General features: G+C 56.6%; 1 protein-coding gene across 2 annotated transcripts; it reads left to right on the top strand.

The window, feature by feature from the left end:
• Positions 1–2,064: 2,064 nt before the first annotated feature.
• On the top strand, positions 2,065–22,078 carry PRMT8 (protein arginine methyltransferase 8). Of its 2 annotated transcripts, none has more exons than XM_038767877.1 (10): positions 2,065–2,142; positions 10,391–10,585; positions 11,269–11,424; positions 12,359–12,422; positions 13,287–13,429; positions 13,983–14,070; positions 16,930–17,045; positions 18,166–18,253; positions 19,550–19,671; positions 21,246–22,078. In XM_038767877.1, exons 1-10 carry the CDS (start codon positions 2,068–2,070, stop codon positions 21,327–21,329), a joined length of 1,131 nt encoding a protein of 376 aa, XP_038623805.1. In that variant the 5' UTR covers positions 2,065–2,067; the 3' UTR covers positions 21,330–22,078. The 2 variants fall into 2 exon arrangements, with proteins under 2 accessions (XP_038623805.1, XP_038623804.1); XM_038767876.1 differs by having other exon boundaries at positions 18,103–18,253; positions 21,246–22,074.
• Positions 22,079–22,242: the final 164 nt, after the last annotated feature.

Raw genomic sequence — 22,242 nt, 5'->3', positions numbered from 1 at the left:
TCTCTCCTCTTCTAGCCACACTTCTCACTCTGGGTAGTCTCTGTGGCTTTCCCCTCGCCCCCCATCCTTCCCCCATTCCGGGCTGAACCAAGCACCTGCCTGCAGCCGGAGAGGCCGAGGTCACCAAAGGACGAGGCCAATTCTCCTCCCCTCCTGTCGGAGGCTGTCAGCCTGGGGCTGAGAAAATAGGCAGCGCCAACTGACTCTCCTCAAACGCCAGTGTGTCTGACCCAGGGCCAGGGCCAGAGCCAGAGAGAGGTGGAGACACAGAGGGGGAGACACAGAGGGGAAGAGACAATAGGAATGAAAGAGCATGTAAAAGTGAATACGGAGGAGAGATGCTTTGAATAATAGCACACACCCCCTCCACCGCCCATGCACACTTAAAAATGAGTAAGAGAACCCTGACTGGGATCACACAGGCGCACGCACACATGCACGCGCGCAGGCACACACACAACTCACTCATAATCTCACGTGCACGACTCCCGGAGAGATCAAATGGAGAGTGAACAGAGAGGTCTCCTGTGAGCTCGCCCAAGGAGGAAGGAGGTCGGGTAAAATCAGGGAACAAAAAAAATAAACAAAACCTCACACACCCAGTTACACACACACACACACTCACACCTACAGACTCACATTCACACACACGCAGACGCAGATGCACAGATATACGCGCAGATACACACAGACGTTCTCGGAGAAACACACATAGCCCCGCACGGATTCACACCTAAGAATAGAGACGCACAGACACCCACCCAGATAAATGCATAGGCACACAATACACACACACACACACACACACACACACACAGAGTCACCCAGAGACAAACACAAAATGGACCCCCACACATGGGGAAATCACACATACGAACGGACACACACAGACACAGAGACGAGATCAGAAACACAATAACACACACACACAAAGGCACGGTCACACATTCGGGTCGCCCCGCCTCTCAAATCCCTGGAGAGGCCTCTCTCGCCCCGAGCTCCTCTGTTCGCCGCTCTTGGGGGCGGTGCGTGGCGGGGGGCTGGGGGTGGGGGCCTGTAATAGAGGACGCCGCGACCCTCCGCTCCGATGCAAGCCGCAGCCGAAGGAGTTAACGGCCCGATTCTCCCTCCCCAATTCCCTTTCTCTCCTCCCCTCCCCACCCCTTCCCCCTCCCCTGTCCTCTCCTCCCTTTCCCTTCTCCAGATTACAATTTGCTTGGGAAGGCTGAGAGCTGGAGAGGAGAGAGAGAGAAAGAGCGAGCGAGGGAGACACAGAGAGAAAGAGAGACACAGAGGCGGAGGGAGGGCAGAGACAGGGAGAGAGGCAGAGACGCAGACACCGAGAGAGTGTCAAAGGCAGGAGAGACGGAGGAAAGTTGAGGGTGCGGGGCAGAGGTAGCCCCCACCCCCAATCCTCCAAAACCTGGTCCTTTGGCTTCTGGAGGGGGATACTTTGTTCTTGGAGCCCATCACCCGGACGGCGGCCTCTTTCTCCTCACAAGCCCCCGAGCTGGGAGACCTCCTCGCCCCCCACACGGAGCCTTGGGGAGGACGAAGAGGGGGCGTCAGAAGGGCGCTATACAGGGGGAAGGGGCGCCGGGCCCCTAGCCCCGCCGTCTTGGGTCCCGTTGCTGGCCCTGCGCCCTTCTCCCTCGCCCCCATCCCAAACTCTGCCCCCCCCCCGAAGACGCCCCTTCCCACCTCGCCCCCTCCGGGAGGCCGAAGTTGAGTCGAACGGCTATCCCGCTTCGAGGAACCCAGGCCGGGGCCGAGCGAGGCGGGCCTGGGTTCGAGGTTACCCCCTGCGCGGAGCGGGGCCGGGGCGCGGGAGGAGGGGAAGGAGAAGAAGTTGAAAGCGGCTGAAGGGCTCGAATGAGAGAGAGGAGTCGTGGTGTCGGTGGAGGCTGCGGCAGGGCGTCCTAAGCGGAGACGGGGCGCGGGCCGAGGGTCCCGGGTCCCGGATCCCCGTCCACCCCCGCCGGCCGGTCGGGCTGCCGGCCCTTCCCCCCGCCCCTCGCTCCTAGCCCCCCGTCTCCGGCCCCCCGGCGCCCCCCGTGTCTGACGCTTATGGGAATGAAGCACTCTTCCCGCTGTCTGCTCCTCCGGAGGAAGATGGCGGAGAACGCGGCCGAGAACCTCGAGGTAAGGAGCGGGGAGACAAGCCGGGGGCCCCGGCGTCCGGGCCCCCCGCCGTCGCGCCGTGAAACTTTCCCCAACTCCGTCCCGCTGCGGCGGCGGCTGCGCCCTGGGCGCACGCGTTTGTGGGGTGTGTGTGTGTGTGTGTGTGTGTGTGTGTGTGTGTGTGTTGGGGGGGCATGAGTTTGGGCCAGGGGCCTGGAGAGGGGGGTCGTCGGGGAGGAGAGGAGGTGGTCTGTGTCTCCGCCGTTCTCTTGGTAACGCAAGGGCATGGAGATCAGCCGCTCCTCCGCGCCCCCACCCTCCGCCCGCCTCCCTCGACCTTGGGGGGCCCCGCGGGCTCTCGGCCCGAGTCTGTGGGTTCAGGCCTCCGGGGGAGGAGGGGGCAGAGCTGGAGGCGTCCAGCCCGAGTCCCGGGCTGGGCCGTGGCCGGCTCCGCCGGCGGGCGCGGGGCGCGTCAGAACCGCGGACAGCGCCGGCCGCCGCCCGGGCCCGGCCAGGTGGCCGCGGGCCGGACGGGGCCCACCCCCCTCCACCGCCCCGCCCCGCCCCGCCCCGCCTCCCCCTTGGGCCGGCGGGCGGGGACGGGGCGAGCTGGGCTCGGCTGGGACACAGGAGGGGAGGCCCTCGCAGAGGGAGAGCCGCGGCCCGGGCTGCTCCCCCGGCTCTCCTCGCCTCCTTAGGTCGGGAGGCTAGCACCCGTCCTTTCCCTTCCCGCCCCCGCTCCCCTCCGGCCTCTGGGCAGAGCGGGGGGTCCGGGGACGCAGGGCTCGGGTGGCTTTACTTGGCACCGACAACTGAAGTCGGGGGGCGTAGGGAGGGGGGAAGGGGCGTTTCCGATAAAGTCTGCCTTGTCCCTCCACGGGAGAGGGGCAGCGGGGAGCCTTCTGCTCCCACAAGCCCGGCTCCCCCCTCCCCTCCTTGGGGCAGGGGCTCTGGTCCCTTTGCTAAGACCCCCGGAGCAGCAGCGGCGCGTTTCCCACTCGGAAAGCCCCGCTCCGCAGCGCGGGGGAACCGGCTGCGGGGACCGGGGCCAACCCGGGGTCAGCCCTCCCGCATCCCACGAGAAGCAGCGTGGCTCAGAGGCAAGAGCCCGGGCTTCGGAGTCAGAGGTCATGGGTTCGAATCCCGCTCCACTACATGTCTGCTGTGTGACCTCGGGCAAGTCACTTAAATTCTCAGAGCCCCAGTTCCCCTCTCTGTAAAATGGGGATGAAGACTGTGAGCCCCACGTGGGACAACTTGATCACCTTGTATCCCCCCCAGCGCTCAGAACGGTGCTTTGCACATAGTGAGCGCTTAACAAATACCATCATCATCATCATCATCATCATCCCACCCCGTCCCGGGATTTAAAACGAGATTCCACTTGCCAGGCGCCGCCGAGCCAAATGGCCTCTCGCGCGTACGGTCCGAGGCGGGATTGGAGAGAGCGAGGGCTACTTGGGGCGCCGCTTCCCCCAGAGCGGGAAGAGATTGCTAAAAATAGGCCCAGTCCGGGGGCCCCTCTGCCCACCGGCAGCAGCGGGGAGGCCCGGGCCGGGAGCGGGGCGGGCGGGGGGAGACAAGGGGACCGGTTGGGCCTGGCCCGCGCCCGCGCCGCGTTGCGCAGAGGGTGCGGGAGCGCAGAGGCCAGGCGCGGCTCTCCCGTCCGCAGTCGGCACGGGGCGGGCGCTGCACAGCCACGAGGGAAAGAAAGGTGCCCCGGCGAATGCGGAGCCGAGCACGGCTATTTTTAGTCCTCGCTTCCTCCCTCGCCCCTCCTCTCTCCCCCGCCCCCTCGCCTCCCACCGCTCCTCGTGCGGCCGGCCTGCTGGGCCGGCAGGGCTAGGAGCACGACAAGGGCTAAAATCGGCAGCTCCACGACACCCGCCCCCCGCTCCCCCACGCCACACACATCCCCCAAACCCTCCAACCTCGCAGCTACTCGGCTCACAGATCCTGGGGTCGCAGCTAAAGCCTTAACGGAGGGGTGGCGCGCGGGGGAGGGGGTCTGGGACCGGGGGAGAAGGCAGCATGGGTGGGGAGTGGAGATCAGATCCTGCGGAGGTGATGGAGAGGGCAGCCCGGATCTTGGGGGCGGGGGAGAGGGGGTGAAGAGGGGAGTCCTCATCCTTGGTTGGAGTTGGGGGGCGGAGGGGATCCTGGGTCCTGGAGAGTGATTTGTTCCCTCTGAAAGTGGAAGTAGGGAAAGAAGGAGCAGGAAGGGAGGCTTGGATGGAGAAAGAGCAGGAATGTGTGTAGGGAGTGGGGTGGGTGGGGGGACGGTGCATCTACAATCAAGAGGTCACTCTGGGATCTTCGGGAAGCCAGTGGCCCTCCCTGGGCCTCAGTGGCTGACTCCGTCGTACGGAGATCGCACCAGCCAGTTTGCACTTGACCGCTTTTGACCCAGTCCGCTTGACTGGGCTTTTCTTAATGGTGTTTGTTAAGCACTTACTATGTACCAGGCAGTGTACTAAGCGCTGGGGTAGATACAACATAATCAGGTTGGACACAGTCCGTGTCCCAAGTAGGGCTCAAGGTCTTTACCCCCATTTTACAGCTGAGGTAACAGACACAGAGAAGTGAAGGTACTTGCCCTAGGTCACACAGCAGACAAGCGATGGATCTGGGATTAGTACCCAGGTCCTTCTGAGTCCCAGGCCCGTGCTCTATCCAGTAAGCCACGGTGCTTCTCAGGACAGGACAGGATCCTTCCAGGGGTGTGGGGGCGGAGGGAAGGGGAGGAATTCTGGGAGCTCAATCAATCAATGGTATTCATGGAGCACCTACTGTGTGTAGAGCACTGTACTAAGTGCTTGGGAAAGTACACTACAATGGAAGATGGTAGGTACAAGTCCTGCCCACAAGGTCCTTACAATCCAGGTGGGAGAGACAAAAATGGAAATAAACTACGCAGAGGGGACACAGCAGAGTGTAAAGATAAGTACCTAAGTGGTGCAGAGTCGGGGGTGAAGTGAATACAGCTCTTTGTATGGTTTTCTGCACACAGTAAATGCTCAATAAATATTACTGACAAAGTATCTAAGTGTTTGGGAAGTGCAGATCCAACTGTGTAGGTGACATAGAAATCAGGGCAAATAGGGTGGGGAAATGAAAAATTAGGCAAGGGAGGCTTCTTGGAGGAGATATGCTTTTAGTCAGGCTTTGGGGATGGGGAAAGTGCTGGTCTGTTGGATCTGCCAGTTCTGTTGTACCATACTCTCCCAAGCGCTTAGTGCAATGTTGTTCAAACAGTGTGTTCAATAAATACCTTTGATTGATGGAAGAGGGAGGAGTTCCAGGCCAGAAGGAGGAGGCAGGCAAGGAGTCCATAGTGAGCAAGATGAGATCAAGGTGCTGTGAGTCGGTTGGCTTTAGAAGAGCAAGGAGTAAGGGTTAGGTTGTAGTAGGAGACCAGCATGGTAAGGGAGGAGGGGGCGAGCTGAATGAATGCCTTAAAGCTGCTGGTAAAGACTTTCACTTTGATGCAGAGGTGGATGGACAACCAAAGGAGGTTCCTGAGGTGTTGGGAGACGTGGATTGAACTTTCTTTCGAAAAATGATCCAGGCAGCAGAGTGAAGGATGGACTGGAGAAGGGAGAGACTAGAGACAGGGAAGTCGGTGAGGAGGCTGATGCAGTAGTCAAGGCTGCATGGACGAGGGGGGATGGCTGCGAGGGTAGAGAAGGGACCTTAGAGAAGAAGGGGGTCTCCCCTATCTGGAGCTGCCCTGAGGATCAACTGTGTTGACTGGTCCCAGGGCTCAGGGAGAAGCTGCTGGTAATGACAAACCCTAAGCTGGCCCTGGCTCCTGAGATTCCTGGCCAGTGTGGTGTGCTGGATTTTGTCTGCTTTCTCTGCTTTCTCCCCAACTGGAAATTCCTGGCTTCCCTGCCTGGAAAGCACAGAGGTATCTCACTTGGGCATCAGAATCTAAATCAATATTTACTTTGCCCTGCTGTGTGCACAGCACTGTAATAATAATAATAATAATAATAATGGCATTTTTTAAGTGCTTGCTATGTGCAAAGCACTGTTCTAAGCGCTGGGGAAGTTACAAGGTGATCAGGTTGTCCCCCGGGGGGCTCACAGTCTTAATCCTCATTTTACAGACAAGGTAACTGAGGCCCAGAGAAGTGACTGTACTAGGTGCCTACTGGGGGCAGAGCACTGTGATGAGAGTCTACTGCGAACAGAGCCCTATACTGGCTGCTGAGTACTTTACTGGGTATCTAGAAGTAGTAATAGTAGTAGTAGTGGAGTAGTAGTAGTAGTAGTAGTAGTAGTAGTAGTAGTAGTAGTAGTAGTAGTAGTGGAAATTGCAATATTTCATTTCCTCCCCCAAGGAGTTTACACATAAATATATTTACAAACAGAATAACCAAAATAAATAATTGAATGTAAGATTAAACATGTTAGTGCTGAGAATGATTGTGGATACATGCGTAAGTGCTAGATTTGGCTGTTGGGTTTCTTTGACTAGGAATACAGGGAATTAATCAGGGAAGGCTTGTTCAACCAATCAATGGTATTTATTGAGCACTTACTTTGTGCAGAGCATTGTACTAAGTGCTTGGGAGAGTACAACAGAATTAGCAGACAGGTTCTGTAGACTGTTGGAGGAGATGGGGTTCGAGGAGGGTTGTGAAAGTGGGGAGAGAGGAAATTCCAAGCCAGGGGAACAGCGGGAGTGAGGGGATCGAGGTGGGAAAGTCAAGACTGAGGAACAGTCAGAAGGTAGGCCCTGGGAAGGATGAAGAGGGTGAGCTGAGGGGTAGTAAGAGGAGACAGCAGATAAGTAAAGTGGGTCAAGGAAATGGACTCTGAATGACCTTTCCAAAAAAAATGATCCTTACAACAGGACAGGGTATGTATTGGAAGGGAGAGAGGTTGGGGGCTGGGAGACCAGTGAAAGGCCGCAATATGGCAAGAGCTTGGACTCAGATGGTAGCAGTTTGGGTGGAGAGGGAAGGGAAGATACAAGAAATGTGTAGGAAGAACTAGCAGAATTTGGCAGTAAATGGATGTGAGAATTGAAGAAAAATGAAGCATCTAGGATAACACCAAGGTTGAGGGCTTCTGGGACAGGGAGAGCATTGAACTGAAGGCCTACTGTATGCAGAGTTCTTTCCTGGGCACTTTTTGTGCTGCGTTTGGGACCTTACCGTAGATGTAAAAACATAGAATTCCTACCTTTAAGAAGCTTACAGTCTAAGAAAATATGAGCAGATCAGACACAGTTCTTGTCCCACAAGGGGTTCCCAGTCTAAGGGAGTAGAAGGACAGATATTTTATGTCCATTTTACAGATTATGTAACTGAAAAACAGTGAAGTGAAGTGATTTACCCAAAGTCACACAGCAGGCAAGTGTCAAAGCCGGGGTGAAAACCCAGGTCCTCTGATGCCCAAGTCCGTGCTCTTTCCACTAAGCCAGGCTGCTTCAGGAGGCTTTGAGGAGACTTTGAAGGGGTGAGTCAGATTTGGGTAAGGAGGGCTGGTGGAGGAGAAGGATCAGAAATGGGAGAGCTGTAAATGACAGAGGTTTGCTGAGGGTGAGCTGGTGTGTAGCGAGAAAAGAGCAGCAAGGAACCTTGAAGCCAATGATCCAAAGTTCCTGACCTCTGGAGCTTGCAGAATAATAACCTTATCTTGATAACACTACTGGGGATACAAGCCCCATCATCCTCACAACTGGAACCCGGGGGCACTGCCCCATCACCCCCACAGCTGGAACCTAGGGACAAAAGCCCTATCACCCCCTTGGTTGACACTTCTGCTTCCAACTTTACCCCCTACCCCCGGCTCCCGTTAGTGCCCCGCTCAGTTCCTGACTCCCTCAACCTGGGCTGCTTTGACTCAAGTCTTGGCCCTCTTTGGTTCTGATCTTTGGCCTCCTTTGGCTCGACCCTTGCTTCGCAGGCAGGTCGGCAAACAAAGAACCAGGGCCTGTGACCTTGCGTCACCCCTGCTCCTCCCAGCTCCCCTCACGTCTCCCTGCCCCTTCTGTCCACATAGAGGTCTCTGTTTTTGATTGCCCTCTTTCCTTACTCTTTGACCACCAACACCCCCCGCCCCCCCCCCCCCCCCCCGTACACAGGGAACAGGGAAAGGGTTTTGCTCCTTCTGGGAGCCCGTTTGTTCTCAGCGAAGTCATTTTTACAGCCTGGGCCCGGGCCAAAGGGAGCCAATTATAGCTGAGCTCGCTGGGGCCTTGCAGCATCGAGCGCGCTGTCCTCTCTCTCCCCAGTCTTCCCTCCCACCTCTCCCCGTTTTCTCACTTCTATGCCCTCCTCTCTGTCCCTCTCGTTCCTCCTCCTTCCTTCTCCTCCCTCTCCCTCCTGCTCCCTTCTTCTCTGCCCCTTTCCCCTTCCCTCCTCCATCTCCCTCTTCTTTTCTGAACGACTGCCTCTTTCCTGTCCCCTCCCTCTTCCTCTCTGCCCTGTCTCCCCCTTCTTTTCTGCCCCCTCCCGTTTCCCCTCTTCCTCCCTTCCTCCCCCACTCTCTGCCTCCTCATCCTTCCTCCTGCCCCCACCCCTTTTCCAGTCCTAGCTCTACCCCCACCTTTGCTGTGTGACACTGGGGAACTCACTTGGCCTCTCTGAACTTCCGCTGCCCCATGTGTAGAACGAGTCGGTCCGTCAGACCGTCGGAGGTCCATCATTCTGGGGAGAGTCCCCCATTCTCTCTGTAAAATGGGGAGAAGAACTCCTGGCTGACCTGCAGGGATAGGATGAGGACCGGGAGAAATAAGTGATGTGCGACTCCTCTGGGGGAGCAGGACGGTGCCACAAATAAAGGCCGGTCTTATAATTCACGGGGGTGGGGGCAGAGAGGAAGACCCCTGGCCCAGTCTGTGGATCCTGGGGAGAGGGCAGAGGGGTCTGGGCTCGCCCTCGGGGACAGTGGGCTCTCCTGGAGCTGGGACCAGTGGTTCTGGAGGTGACCGAGCTGACGCGGGCTAATTTTAGCTGCAGCGACCACCCTGCGGCCCCCGTGCAGAGCCCTGCACTGGCTGCTGCAACCAAATGAGGAGGAGGAGGAGGAGGCCCGCACACCAGCCCCAGTTCTGCAGCTGTGGGCCGGCGAAACACGGCCCAGTCCTCAGGGCCGCAGCCTGGATTCTCCACAAAATGGGTCATTACCCTGAGCCCGTGGCCGCTCCAGCTCGCTCTGTCCTTCCCTCATTCCGCTCCACCACCTCTGCCTTTCTCTTCTCCACATTTCTTCCTGGGAGTAAAGGCGTAAACGGCCTTCGTTCTCACCCGCGTCTGTCCATCTCCCCTCTGCCTGTCCATCTTCCCCTTTTGTCTTAGAGAAGCAGCATGGTGTAGTGGCTAGAGCACGGGCATGGGAGTCAGAAGGTCATGGGCTCTAAGCCAGGCTCTGCCACTTGTCTGTTGTGTGACCTTGGACAAGTCACTTCACTTCTCTGGACCTCAGTTACCTCATCTGGAAAATGGGGATTGAGACTGTTAGCCCCATGTGGGACAGGGACTGGTCCAACCTGATTTGCTTTTATCCACCCTAGCGTTTAGTACAGTGTATGGCACAGAGTAAATGCTTAACAAATACCATTATTATTATTATTATTATTATTATTACCTGCACACCTGTCCGTTTCCCCCCTGCCTGTCCCATCTGTCCATCTTCTTTTTGCCTGCCCATCTCTCTTCTGCCTGTCCATCTTCCCCTCTGCCTGTTCATCTGCCTGTCCCCCAAGGTCTTAGATCTGTTTCTCCCCTTTTCTCCATCTTTCCGGGTATGTCTCGCTTTCTCACTCGGACTCCACCTCTTTTTTTTTTTAATGGCATTTATTAAGCATTTACTATGTGCAAAGCACTGTTCTAAGCACCTCTTGGAGGAAGCCCCTTCCCTGGTAGCCTGCTCCCCGTTGTGGGGTTCGGATATAGGTTTCCTTCTCCCCTTTGGACAGAATCCTCGAGCTAGGCACCCCCGACCCTCCCTGCCCCACTGTCCTAGCATGTCCTGGGTCAGGACCGTTGGGCTCGTGCTTACTTTGATGGCCTATGTGGGCCTCACCTGCCCCGAGGACCAGGGGGTTGCTCCAAAGGAAAGGAGGATGTCCTTCAGAAAGCTCTCGGAGGCAGCGATGCTCTGAGTGGTGGACAGGCCTGGTGAGGTCCAGAGATCTCTGTTGAGAGAAAGATGGTGAACCGACGCAGGAACCGGGGTTGGGGCAGCAAGTGTCGGGGCTCAGGGGGCTTTGGCCTCCTCCTCCTCCTCTACTCATGGAGGCCATGGCTTACAGGTCAGCAATGGCCCGTCACAGCCCGCCCCACCCACCCAGCCCGTCACGGCCTCCAAGCAGACCCCCGGGACCCGCCACGTGTCCACGCAGCCCTCCTGCCCGGGCCGGGGAAAGCTGTCCAAGTTGCTGAACCCGGAGGAGATGACATCCAGAGACTACTACTTCGACTCGTATGCACACTTTGGCATCCACGAGGTAGAGCAGGGCAGTCTGGAGGGCCAGGGGCGAGGGGAGGAGGCCATGGGACACATCCCCGGGTTTGTGCTTTTGTCTCATTGTCCTCTGGCGGCAGAGATTCCCCTCTCCTGGCCAGCTCCACTGCTCCACTGTCCCGCCCCTCTGTGTGGGGCACCTACTGTGCAGAGCACAGTTCTGGGCATCTACTATGTGCAGAGCACTGTGCTGAAGGACAAGTCCCAGTCCCTGACCTCGAGGGATTCACAGTGTGATGAGCGCAAAGAGCCAGTCACACACTGGGGTGGCAGAATATGAGAAGAGCCACAAGTGCTCACAAACAGAAATGAGCAATGGAACAGATACACACAACCTGTGGTGCCCTGGAGTGCTCAGGGAGAAGGGTGGCTGGGCTGGGTGGGAGTAACCAAGCAGGGCAGGCCAACCTAGAGTTTGCCTGGTGCCCAGTGGGCAGACGGCTAGCAGACAGCGGGTCCTCGGACCCCATAATCCCTGTCCCCCACCTGCTGACCCTGAATTTTTTAACCACTGTCTGCTAGACCCCCATTCCCAGTCTGCTCCCCTCTGAACCCACACTCTCTGTCCACTGACCTCTGACCCCAGATTCCCACGGGCCCCATGCACCCTGCTCAAGTCTGACCTCCCCACTGACTCTCCACTGCCCGCCCCCCAACCCTCCGCAGGAGATGCTGAAGGATGAAGTGCGCACGCTCACATACCGGAACGCCATGTACCACAACAAGCACGTGTTTAAGGATAAGGTGGTGCTGGACGTGGGCAGTGGCACTGGCATCCTGTCCATGTTCGCTGCCAAAGCCGGAGCCAAGAAGGTGTATGGGGTAAGACTGTCCTCGTTCATTCTTTCGATCGTATTTATTGAGTGCTTGCAAAGCACTGTACTAAGCACTTGGGAAAGTACAATATAACAATGAACAGACACATTCCCTGCCCTTCCTGTCCTCTCTTATCTTATCCCCACTAGTCCTGGGCACCTGCCATGTTCAGGGTGCTGTTTTGGGTGCCAGCAGGGTGCAAGGAGCTGTGCTGGGGGCCCCACCGGGGGCAGTGGAATGTGCTGGGGCCTGGCTCAGTGCAAGGCTCTGGAATCAGGCCGAGATCAATAACCTTGATGTAATCATGTCAGTGATCAGGTGGTAAGAGGTAATCAAATGCACAGCGGCCCAGGAGGGAATTGAGCCTGGAAACAGGCCTCATGACTGCTAGTCTACACTGTATGGTTAATCTCTGATTGGGTACCCCATCACGCTTCCCCGGTGGACAGTCACGACCCGGCACACAGCCCTTCCTGGGTAGGGAGCACCCCCAATCCACACAAGCACAGTTGGCCTGGCTCCCTTACTCCGGAGCTTCTCGGAAAGCCCCCACCTCCTTCATCCTCTATGCCACCCCCTCCCTGGAGATCAGGCGACCTCTTATTTCATCTATGAAGGGAGCTGATCAGGAGCTGCTATGAACCACTGGTTTATCGGGATCATCTTGAAGGATTTTGCCTGATTAACATGCAATAGCGCAACATGCGCCAATGCATCGTGGAACCACCCAGGGATTTTGCCCCCCCACCATATGGTGGCCATAAACCCCGATCAGGACCTCCCCTGGGGTACATATAGCTGAGGGCTAACAGGTGCACGAGTGGCCAATAGATTTCCACTACCTTGGCACCGCTACCTTGGTGGTGCAATGTGCGAGGGGGCCAGAGTGAACGGACGTGAAGCCAACCAAATACAAGGTGCCTGCTCTGTTGCTTTTCAGATCGAGTGCTCAAGCATTTCAGACTACTCGGAAAAAATCATCAAGGCCAACCAGCTGGACAACAGTAAGACCGATTTCATACCTTTTACCCAAGGTGGGGGCTTGAGTCAGGGGGGTTCAGGGCCTGATGAAGAGAAGGTCCTGGCTGGGGGTGTACTCTGGGAACTGCTTTGGTTCAGTACCTGGTGGTCTCCTGCCCTAAGGGTGCTCTAATAGGCGGGGTGACCTTGAGACAGCCTCTGGGCCTCTCTGGGCCCTCCCCTTTCCAGTCTGCAAAAGGGGAGTCCTTCAGCCCTCCCCCTCTCCAGGCCAACCAGGTCACTGGTGGCAAGGTGGAAGCTCTGGGGAAATCTCTGTGAGTAGGGGCTGGGTGAGGACCCTACCACTAACAGCTCCCTGGGGAGAGGGAATGAGGAGGGAGAGAGAAGGACAGAGGAAGGGAGAGAGGGCCGGAAGGAAGCAGGAAGAGTTGGGAGGAAGGGAAAGAAGCAGACAGGTCATTCTTTCCTCCACACTTCCCATCCCCACTGCAGCCCCATCCCACCCCAACCTCGGGCCCTCAGCCTGGCTCCCTGTGGCCCAGCTTGGCTCCCTGTGATTTGGCTTGGCTCCCCATGGCCTGGATCGGCTCCCTGCAGCCCAGCATAACTCCCCGTGGCCCAGCTTCCCGTGGCCTGGCTTATTTCCCCATGATTTGGCTTGGCTCCTCGTGGCTGGGGTTGGCTCCCCACAACCTAGCTTGGCTCTCCATGGCCTAGCTCACTGTGGCCCTGCTTGGCTCCCTGTGGCCCAGCTTGGCTCCCCGTGACTTGGCTTACCGTGGCCCAGCTTGGCTCTCCGTGGCCCAGCTCGGTTCCCCGCGTCCCGGCTCGGCTCCTCGCGGCCCGGATCAGCTTCCCATGGCAGCCTGGCCTGGTTGGCTCCATAGCAATCAGCATCTTGAAGGGGAAGGTGGAGGAGGTGGAGCTGCCCGTGGACCAGGTGGACATCATCATCAGCGAATGGATGGGGTACTGCCTCTTCTATGAGTCCATGCTCCACACCGTCATCTTCGCCCGGGACAAGTGGCTGGTAGGTGTCCTCAGTGCCCCCCGGCCTCCCCAGCCTGACCCCCATTCCGGCCTGACCCACCGCGGGCCTGCTCTCCCACAACCCAGCCCAGGACCTCTCTGCTGAGACAGGATGCCCTGAGGCTAACTCGGCTAGTCCCCTGCCTCTAGGCCAGTACTGAAACAGAGTTGAGAAGGTTGACTCGACCCCACGGGGAGACCTCCACCTCCTCTGACTTTGAGCACCCACCCTGTGCTTGGTCCTTCCCTCTGCCTCCACCAACCACTCCCCTGGACCCTCAATCACTGTACCCCTTCCCTGGACTCTCCCCCACTCCCTCCCCCAAACGTTTCCCCACTAAACCCTTCCCTGCCTACCATGTAGCCCTCCCAAGATTCTCCCTTCCCACTGTACTCCACCCCTAAACCCCACAGCTCCCAGAAGGCTTTGGGGAGGGGAAGGTGCGGCCGGCCGGTGTGGGGCTTGTTTGCTTATTCCCTGTGCAGTTCAAATTGTGGTGTCTTTGTCAGGTGATATAGATTACAAGATCCATTTCCCCACAATTCGTCAACAGAAACCCGGTGGGCTGATGTTCCCAGATCGGGCTGCATTGTATGTGACAGCCATTGAAGACCGGCAGTACAAAGACTTCAAAATTCACTGTGAGTCCTCCCCAACCCCTCGCTCCAAGGCCTCTGGACATGGGGGTACCAATGGTGCGAAGGAGATAGACTCCCCATGGTGTCTCTGCCCTGGGCTAACAGCTAACACAGGTTGGAGTCTCTTGCTTTGCTCCCCAGCATGGCACTATGCTAAGGGCCTGCAGACAGGTTTGTTTTTTTTCTGAGAGATGATATGGTGGCTTCTGATTGGCCAAGGGGTGGTCTGGTGGACCGTCCCACCTGGAGGGGCTGGTGGGTGGCACGACCCCCTTGACCTGCGGCCAGCCTTTCAGGATCAGCGTGATTGCAGTTTGGTTGGAGAGGAAAAGGCAGGTTCTAGAAATGTTGTGGAGGTGAAACCAACAGGATTTGATGACAGATTGAATAAGCCAGTTAAAATAAAAGAGATGAATCGAGGAGAATGCCAAGGTTCAGGCTTGTCAAACAGGAAGGATAGTGGTGCTGTCTACAGTGGGAAAGTCGGGGGAAGACAGGGTTTGAATGGGAAGATGAGTTCTGTTTTGGAGTGTTTGAAGTTTTTGAAGGGTCAGAGGGACTTTCAAGTAGAGGCAGGAGGAAATGCGAGACTTCAGAAAAGGAGAGAGGTCAGGGCTGGAGATACAGATTTGGGAATCATCAGTGTAGAGACGGTAGTTGAAATCATGGGAGCAAATGAATTCTCCAACAGAGTGGGTGTAGATGGAGAATAGAAAGGGACTCAGAACTGAACCTTGTGGGACTTCTACAGTTACAGAGTAGGAGGCAGAAGAGGAGCTCATGAAAGAGGCTGAGAATGAGAGGTCAGAGGGATAGGAGGAGAACCAAGAGAGGGCAGGGTCAGTGAAGCCAAGGTAAGACCATTTCTCCAGGATTAGGAGGTGGTCCACAGTGTTGAAGGCAGTTGAGAAGGCAAGGTGGATTAAAATGGAGTTCAGCCCAACGGAGTTGGCGAGAAGCAGGTCACTGGGACATTTCCATGGAGTGGAGAGGGCTGAAGCCAGATGGGAGGGGGTCGAGAAGAGAATTGGAGGAGAAAACGTGGAGGCAGTAGGTGTAGATAACTCACTAGAGTTTGGAGAGGAATGGTAAGAGGGAGATGAGGTGATGACTGGAGGGAGCTGGAGGGTTAAGAAGTGTATTTTATTTAGGATGGGGGAGTCTCAAACATGTTCAAAAGCAATGGGGAAGGTGTTATTGTTGAAGATGGCTGGAGGAGCGGAGTGGGCTTCTCAGGCTGAGCACTGTAGTGCACAGGGATTTGAGAAAAGCACTCACCCCTCCCAAAATGGCCTAGAGGAGAATGCACAGAGATGTGGGGGTAGGGAAAAGCAGAGCAGGGGGAAAGCAGAGTGGGGTCCTGTAGGGGCACAGATGGGTTCCAGTTGAAGTGGCCAATGGGGCACAAACGGACTGTGGACCTTCGTCTGCTGTGGTAAAGTTTGCTCTCATCTGCCGGGGGAGGCCTCGCTCAGGCCGGCCCGGCCCAGACCCGGGGCTGAGCTACATCCTGCTGGAAACCAGACAGTGGAGTCCAGGGTGACATCCCCTCCAGCCCACTTGTCCCCGGTCTCTGTCCCCAACTCCTCTGATACACAATGCCCACACCCATCTCACTATTCTGTCTGCACTGCACCCACCCCTTATGCACTGCACCCCCTGTGCACATAACCCCTTGTGCACCACAAACCCCCACAGACTGCACACTGCACACATATGGCATGCGCTACACCACCACTACATACACACCCACTGTGTACTATGCACCCCCTGCACACAGCCTACCCTCACTTTGCACAGCACACACCCCCTGTGCACTTCACACCCCCACTGCCCCCATACATACCCATACTCACTGCATGGTGCGCCTGCTCCCCCGAAGATCCTGAGAGAACTCGGAGTGCTCAGGCTGCAGGGCTCTCCTGCCAGACCCTTGGCTTAGGGTTGGTCCCTTGGTGGCTGAAGAAGAGTTAAATCATGGCTGTGGAGCCACTTCTATCCCAGGGACCAGGGAGAGACAAACAAGAAAATGGGGATAGTGTGTCAAACCTGACTATCTTGTATCTAACCCAGCGCTTAATGCAGTGCCTGGCACATAGCTGCACTAAACAAATACCATTAAACAAAATAATAATAATAATAACTCTGGGAAAGCGAATTATTCCCATTTCATAGATGAGGAAACTGAAGCTCAGAGAGGTGAAGTGACTTGCCCAAGTTGTGTGTATTTATGGTTGTGTACACAAGTGTGTTGGTGGGGTGTGTGTGTGTGCAGTGCGGAGGGGACAGGGGGTGGGTTGTTGTTGAACAGAGAACTGAATTTTGTGCCACTGTAGGTAGAGCACTGTCCTGAGTGTCTACTGTTTGCAGAGCACTGGGTTGGGCTTCTCCTGTGTGCAGAGCACCATGCTGTGTGTCTGCCATGGGCAGAGCACTGGGCTGAGGGTCTGCTGGGTGCAGAGCTCTCTACTGGGCACTCACTAGGTATAGAGCACTGTGCTCGGTGCCTGTGGTGGCCAGGAGGAGAAGATCTAAAGCCATCCTTTTCACTTTCCAAGTATTGGATAGCCCTGATCTCATCCACATTTCCAGGCAGAAAGTCCCTCACCCACCCATTTGTGAGGAGAGAGGTAGGGGGAGGGAACAAGAGAGCTGCTGCTGAAAGGTCTCTGGGACAGGGTTGCCTCAGTCTCCCCATCCCCCACATACACCTCCTTGGCCCCTGGAATTCCTGGCTCCCAGCCCCCCTTCCCCCTGACCCCCAGGGAGAGCCTTCTGGCTGAGCAGCAATAGGGGGTGGCCAACTGGGAAAGGGGATAATGCTGATCTCTGGCCTCTGACATCTGACTCCTGCCTCACCAGGGTGGGAGAACGTGTACGGTTTCGACATGACCTGCATCCGCGATGTGGCCATGAAGGAGCCTTTGGTGGACATCGTCGACTCAAAGCAAGTGGTGACCAACGCCTGCCTGATAAAGGTCTGGCACAGAGGGCAGGGTCATTTGGATGACCAACGCCTGCCTGATGAAGGGTTGGCACAGCAGTCAGGGTCATCGGGGTGACTGGGCCCTGTCTGATAATGGGTTGGCACAGAAAGCAAGGCCATCAGGGTGACTGATGCCTGTCTGATAAAAGTCTGGCAGAGTGGGCAGGGTGATTGGGGTGATTGGGGCCTGTCAGATAAAGGGCTGGCACAGCGGGCATGTGTGACCGATGCCTGTCTGGTAAAAGGCTGGCACAGTAGGCAGGGTCATCGGGGTGACCAAAGCCTGTCTGAGAAAGGTCTGGCATAACGGGCAAGGTCATTGGAATGACTGATGTCTGTCTGATAAAAGGCCGGCACAATTGGCAGGATCATCAGGGTGACCAGGGCCTGCCCAATAAAGGTCTGGCACAGCGGGAAGGGTCAGCAGGAGACTGACACCTGTCTGATAAGGATCTGGCACAGCAGACAGGATCATTAGGGCGTCCGAGACTGATAAATTTCTGGGGCAGTAAATACAAGGGCACTGTCCTCCCAACCCACTCTCCTCTTCCTCCCTCGGTCCATCCCCCTTTCTCCTCCTTCCCCACTTCCACTTCTCTCCCTCCCACTTCCCTACTCCTTCCCAGGGCTCCCGGGGATCCCAGTCCTCATCTCCCACCAAACATGGGGACCTGGGCCCTGTATCTCTGCCCAGGAGAGAGCAGGCAGGGCATAACTGTTGGCTGCCTCAAGGCCTGGGGAGGGGCACAGAGTGTCTTAGGCCGGGGAACTTGGGCTCCAGTCCCAGCTCTGCTTGCAACTTGCTGTGTGACCTTGGGCAAGCCGTATGCCTCCTCTGGGCCTCAGTTCCCCTCTGGGTCCCAGTAGAGAAACTTCATCACAATATCATGACCAGATTTGGGTGCAGGCAGGGGTGAGGGAGGGTTGGGGCGAGTCTGGCCTATCTGAGTGGTGAGTTGGTGATGGAGCAGGTTCTAGAAGTGGCCCTAGGGGATCTCATTGATGCAGGGAACTGAATTCCCAGGTTTGTCTCTCCCCTGGTGGTGCAGGAAGTGGATATTTACACGGTGAAGATTGAAGAGCTGTCATTCTCCTCCGCGTTCTGCCTCCAGATTCAGCGCAATGACTACATCCACGCTCTGGTCACCTACTTCAATATTGAGTTTACCAAGTGCCACAAGAAAATTGGGTTTTCCACAGGTAAGTGGCGGGAGAAGGCAAGATGGCGAACAGATGCTTGTCGGCCTCAGTTGAACGGGTCCTGGGGTGGGACCAAGGCCAAAGGGAGCTACCTCTGGACCCCAGGGTCTTGAGGGATGCTAAGACTGAGGAGCCCAGCTGCAATCACTCTCCATTTAGGGAGAGCTGGTCGACCAGGACTGAGGGGGAGGAACCAGGAAGAAACTCACATATTCCCTCCAGCTGCCTCCTAAATGCTCAGAGTGCAGACACAGTGAGGTACAGAGAGAAGGGAGTGCTAGACCAGAGCACAAGGCTGACCCACCCCAAGGCCTACAGGTACACAGGATATACAGGCTGTACAGACTGTACAAAGTATAAAGGGTGTAAAGGGTGTACAGCATATACAGGGTATAACAGTTGTATGAAATATACTGGGCATAACAGGGTGTTCAGGGTATACAGGGTGCAGTGTGGCTCAGTGGAAAGAGCACGGGCTTGGGAGTCAGAGGTCATGGGTTTTAATCCCGACTCCACCGCTTGTCAACTGGGTGACTTTGGGCAAGTCACTTAACTTCTCTGGGCCTCAGTTACTTCATCTGTAATATGGGGATTAAAACTGTAAGCCCCATATGGGACAACCTGATCACCTTGTATCTCCCCCAGTGCTTAGAATAGTGCTCTGCACATAGTAATAGCTTAACGAATACCATTATTATTATTATTATTATTATTATATATGGTTTACAGCGTGCGTGTGGTTTCTACTTTGCACCCACACTAACTACCATGAATTTACAAGCAAACTTCCTTGAATATACATGTGCACTCACAAGGCAGTACGTGAATCAAGACACCTGCCAATGCTGCCAGAGAGTGCTCGGGCAGGCAGGGAGTGAAAGAACACCTATGTCCCTTTCCTGCATTTAAAGGCACTGTCCAGCCCGCTGACTGGCTGTCATTCCCAGAGGATCCTGGAAAAGTAGGCCTCTGGCTCCTGGGAAATGCAGTTCTTGGGCAGAGGGTATCATGAGAAGGTTTCCTACTTTCCCCTCAGTTCCCTGAGCTCAGCTCTCCTGCAGTATAGGCCCCAGGCAGCCTCTTCCATCAGTTGGCGAAGCTCTGGCCAATCTGCCTGTTCCAATTTGGGGGGCATTGGACTTTAACAATATTGATAAAAATAACAATAATAATAACAACAATAATGGTGGTACTCGTTGAGCACTTACCCTGACTGAAGCGCTGGAGTAGACACAAATGAATCGGGTGGGACACGGCCCCCGCGACAGTCTGTTTCTTCCATGGTTTTCCCGGCAGCTCCGGATGCACCGTACACGCACTGGAAGCAAACCGTCTTCTACTTGGAAGATTACCTCACGGTGAGGAGGGGCGAGGAGGTCTATGGAACTATATCAATGAAGCCAAATGCAAAAAACGTGGTGAGTGAGGTCTGCAGAACCCAGTGGACCAATCCCTCGTCTCCCCACTGGCTTTTAGTCCCAGCTTCTAAACACTTGGGTTCCCATCCCATTGAGGAGCATTGTGGTCTAGTGGAAAGAGCATGGGTCTGGGAGATAGAGGCCCTGGGTTCTAATCCCCACTCTGCCACGTACGTACCTGCTGTGTGACCTTGGGCAAATCACTTAACTTGTCTGTGCCTCAGTTACCTCATCTGTAAAATGTTCTCCCTCCTACTTAGATGGTGAATCCTGTGTGGGTCAAGGGAGTATGTCTGACCTGACTATCTTGTGTCTTCCCCAGCACTTAGCACAGTGCTTAACACATAGTAAGTGCTTAACAAATACCACAATTATTATTATCGCTCTCCCCACGGTACTTTTGGAAGTATCCTTATATTCTGCTGCTTCCTCTACCGGTAATTTATCTTCATGTCCGTCTCTCCCACTAGACTGTAAGCTTCTTGAGGACAGGGATGATGTCTAGTTTAGCAAACTCTCCCAAGTGCCTAATACAGCACTCTGCACACAGTGGACTGTAAGCTCCTAGGGGGCAGGGATTGTATCTATGAACTCTACTAGAGTGCCCTGTACACAAGAAATGCTCAGTAAATACCACTGATTGATCGATTGATTATAATTTAGTGGAGACTGAGTTCTACACTAAGAGCCTACTATCTGCTGAGCACTATGCTGGCTCCCTACTGTGTACAAAGTGCTGTGATGGATGCCTAGAAGCAACATAGCATAGTGGAAAGAGCACAGGCTTGGGAGTCAGAGCATCTTGGTTCTAATCCTGGCTCTATCACTTTTCTGCCGTGTGATCTTAGGCAAATCACTTAACTTCGCTGTGCCTCAGTTTCCAAATGGGGCTCTAATACCTGTTCTCGCTAGACTGTGTTCCCCACGGGGGACAGGACTCTGTACGACCTGATTAGCTTGTCTCTACCCCAATACTTAATACAGTACTTGGCCAAAGTAAGCACTTAATAAATACCATATTACTGTGTGCAGAGTGCTTTACTGGGTGCCTGCTCGGTGCAAATCACAGGGCTGGGTTTCTACTGTGTGTAGAATGCTTGCTATGTGCATCGCTGAACTGGATGCCTCCTGTGTGCAGAGCGCTGTGTTGGGAGCCTAACATGTGCTGAGCGCTGCGCTGGGTGCCCGTTGCGTGCAGAGCACTGAACTAGGTGCTAGCTGTGAGCTGAGCACTGTGCTGGGTGCCCGTTGTGTATGGAGTGCTGTGCTGGGCACCAGCTGTATGCAGAGAGCTGTGTTGTGTGCAGAGCACTGTGCTGGGTGCCCATTAGGTGCAGGGAGCTGTACTGGGCGTCAGCTGTGTGCAGAGCGCTGTGCTGGGCGCGGAGCCCTGAGCTGAACGCCTGCTGTGCGACCACTGCTGAGTGCGTGGGAGAGTTCAGCGTGGGAGAAAGAGGTTAGTGACCTTGCCTGCCCGCCAGGAGCTTCCGTTCTGATGATCCATCTTGGCGCGCCCGTGGGAGCTGGGGACCCTCCGGGCCCCACCCGTGCTGACGCTCCCTCTCTCCCGACAGCGGGACCTGGACTTCACGGTGGACTTGGATTTCAAGGGCGAGCTGTGCGAGACGTCTGTGTCTAACGACTACAGAATGCGCTAGCAGCCCCCCTGGGGGGGCGTCGGGAGAGAAGACCCCGGCCCGCGGCGGACTGCGGCCCGCGGAATGACGGCAGGAGGGAGGCCGGCTCGGCGGGACTGGCGCTGGGTCGCGGTGGCGGGGGCCGGCCCGGCCCGTCCCGCCCTCGGGGCTGGGCCCCCCACCTCCGGACGCCCCGGGGGGCCCCGTCGCCGGCCTCGACAGCGCGGGGGAGGGGGGCTCGGGCCGCGGACCCCTGGGGCGCTGGGCTAAGAACTGTGACACTTTGGAGCTGTCCCACATTCTGCATGTCGGGAGCAGTCACGGCCGACGGCCAACAGGAGAGCCCTGGCGGCCTAACAAACCTCAGCCGGTTCTCCCTGTGCCTGTGTGCGGCGGGCCTGCGGGGCCCCGATGAGCGGGTGCGTGCGGACATGCCTGTGCGAGAGTGCGAGGACGTACATCTGTGCTGTGCGTATGGGGGGACATGAGGGTGCCAGTGGGTATGGGGGCAGCCCACGCCTATCCACACCCCCCTACCCACGTTCGCTCAGGCGGCCTCGCGGTGCCCTCGCGTTGCGCACCCCCGGGCACCAAGCGGGTGACGATGGAAAGGGTTGGGGCGGGGCACGAGCGGTTTAGTGACACGCCGGAGCTCCCCCGGTCCCATCCTCGCCAGCTCCCCCTCCCCGCCTCCCTCCTCCCCCGGACTCACCTTCCGTGGCCACCGCCCCCGGCTGCCCCCGGCCTCGCTCTCCCCGGCTACCGTCGAGCCGGGCTGGAGGGTTTCCGAAGGGGTCACTGCGGCTGGCCCGGTCGAGGCGAGAGACCCCGGAGAGCGTTGGCGGGGAAAGACCACAGGGCTCCGAGACCCTCGGGAAACCGGTTTAATGGAAGCGGCTTTGAAGCCGGTCCACAGGGCAGGCCCCCCGCCACA

This window comes from Tachyglossus aculeatus, chromosome 27 (genome assembly GCF_015852505.1).
Source record: "Tachyglossus aculeatus isolate mTacAcu1 chromosome 27, mTacAcu1.pri, whole genome shotgun sequence".
Taxonomy (NCBI): Eukaryota; Metazoa; Chordata; class Mammalia; order Monotremata; family Tachyglossidae; genus Tachyglossus; species Tachyglossus aculeatus.
The sequence above is the reverse complement of the archived record's forward strand: the minus strand, read 5'-3'. Positions and strand labels throughout refer to the sequence as shown.

What these genes read in the sequence shown, in the direction of transcription:
- PRMT8 (XM_038767876.1), top strand. Translation starts at nt 2,068, where the DNA reads ATGGGAATGAAGCACTCTTCCCGCTGTCTGCTCCTCCGGAGGAAGATG. An exon ending in TCGCCCGGGACAAGTGGCTG is followed by an intron (nt 13,430 to 13,982) that starts GTAGGTGTCCTC and finishes ATTCGTCAACAG; the next exon opens with AAACCCGGTGGGCTGATGTT. An exon ending in CCAACGCCTGCCTGATAAAG is followed by an intron (nt 17,046 to 18,102) that starts GTCTGGCACAGA and finishes CTGGTGGTGCAG; the next exon opens with GAAGTGGATATTTACACGGT.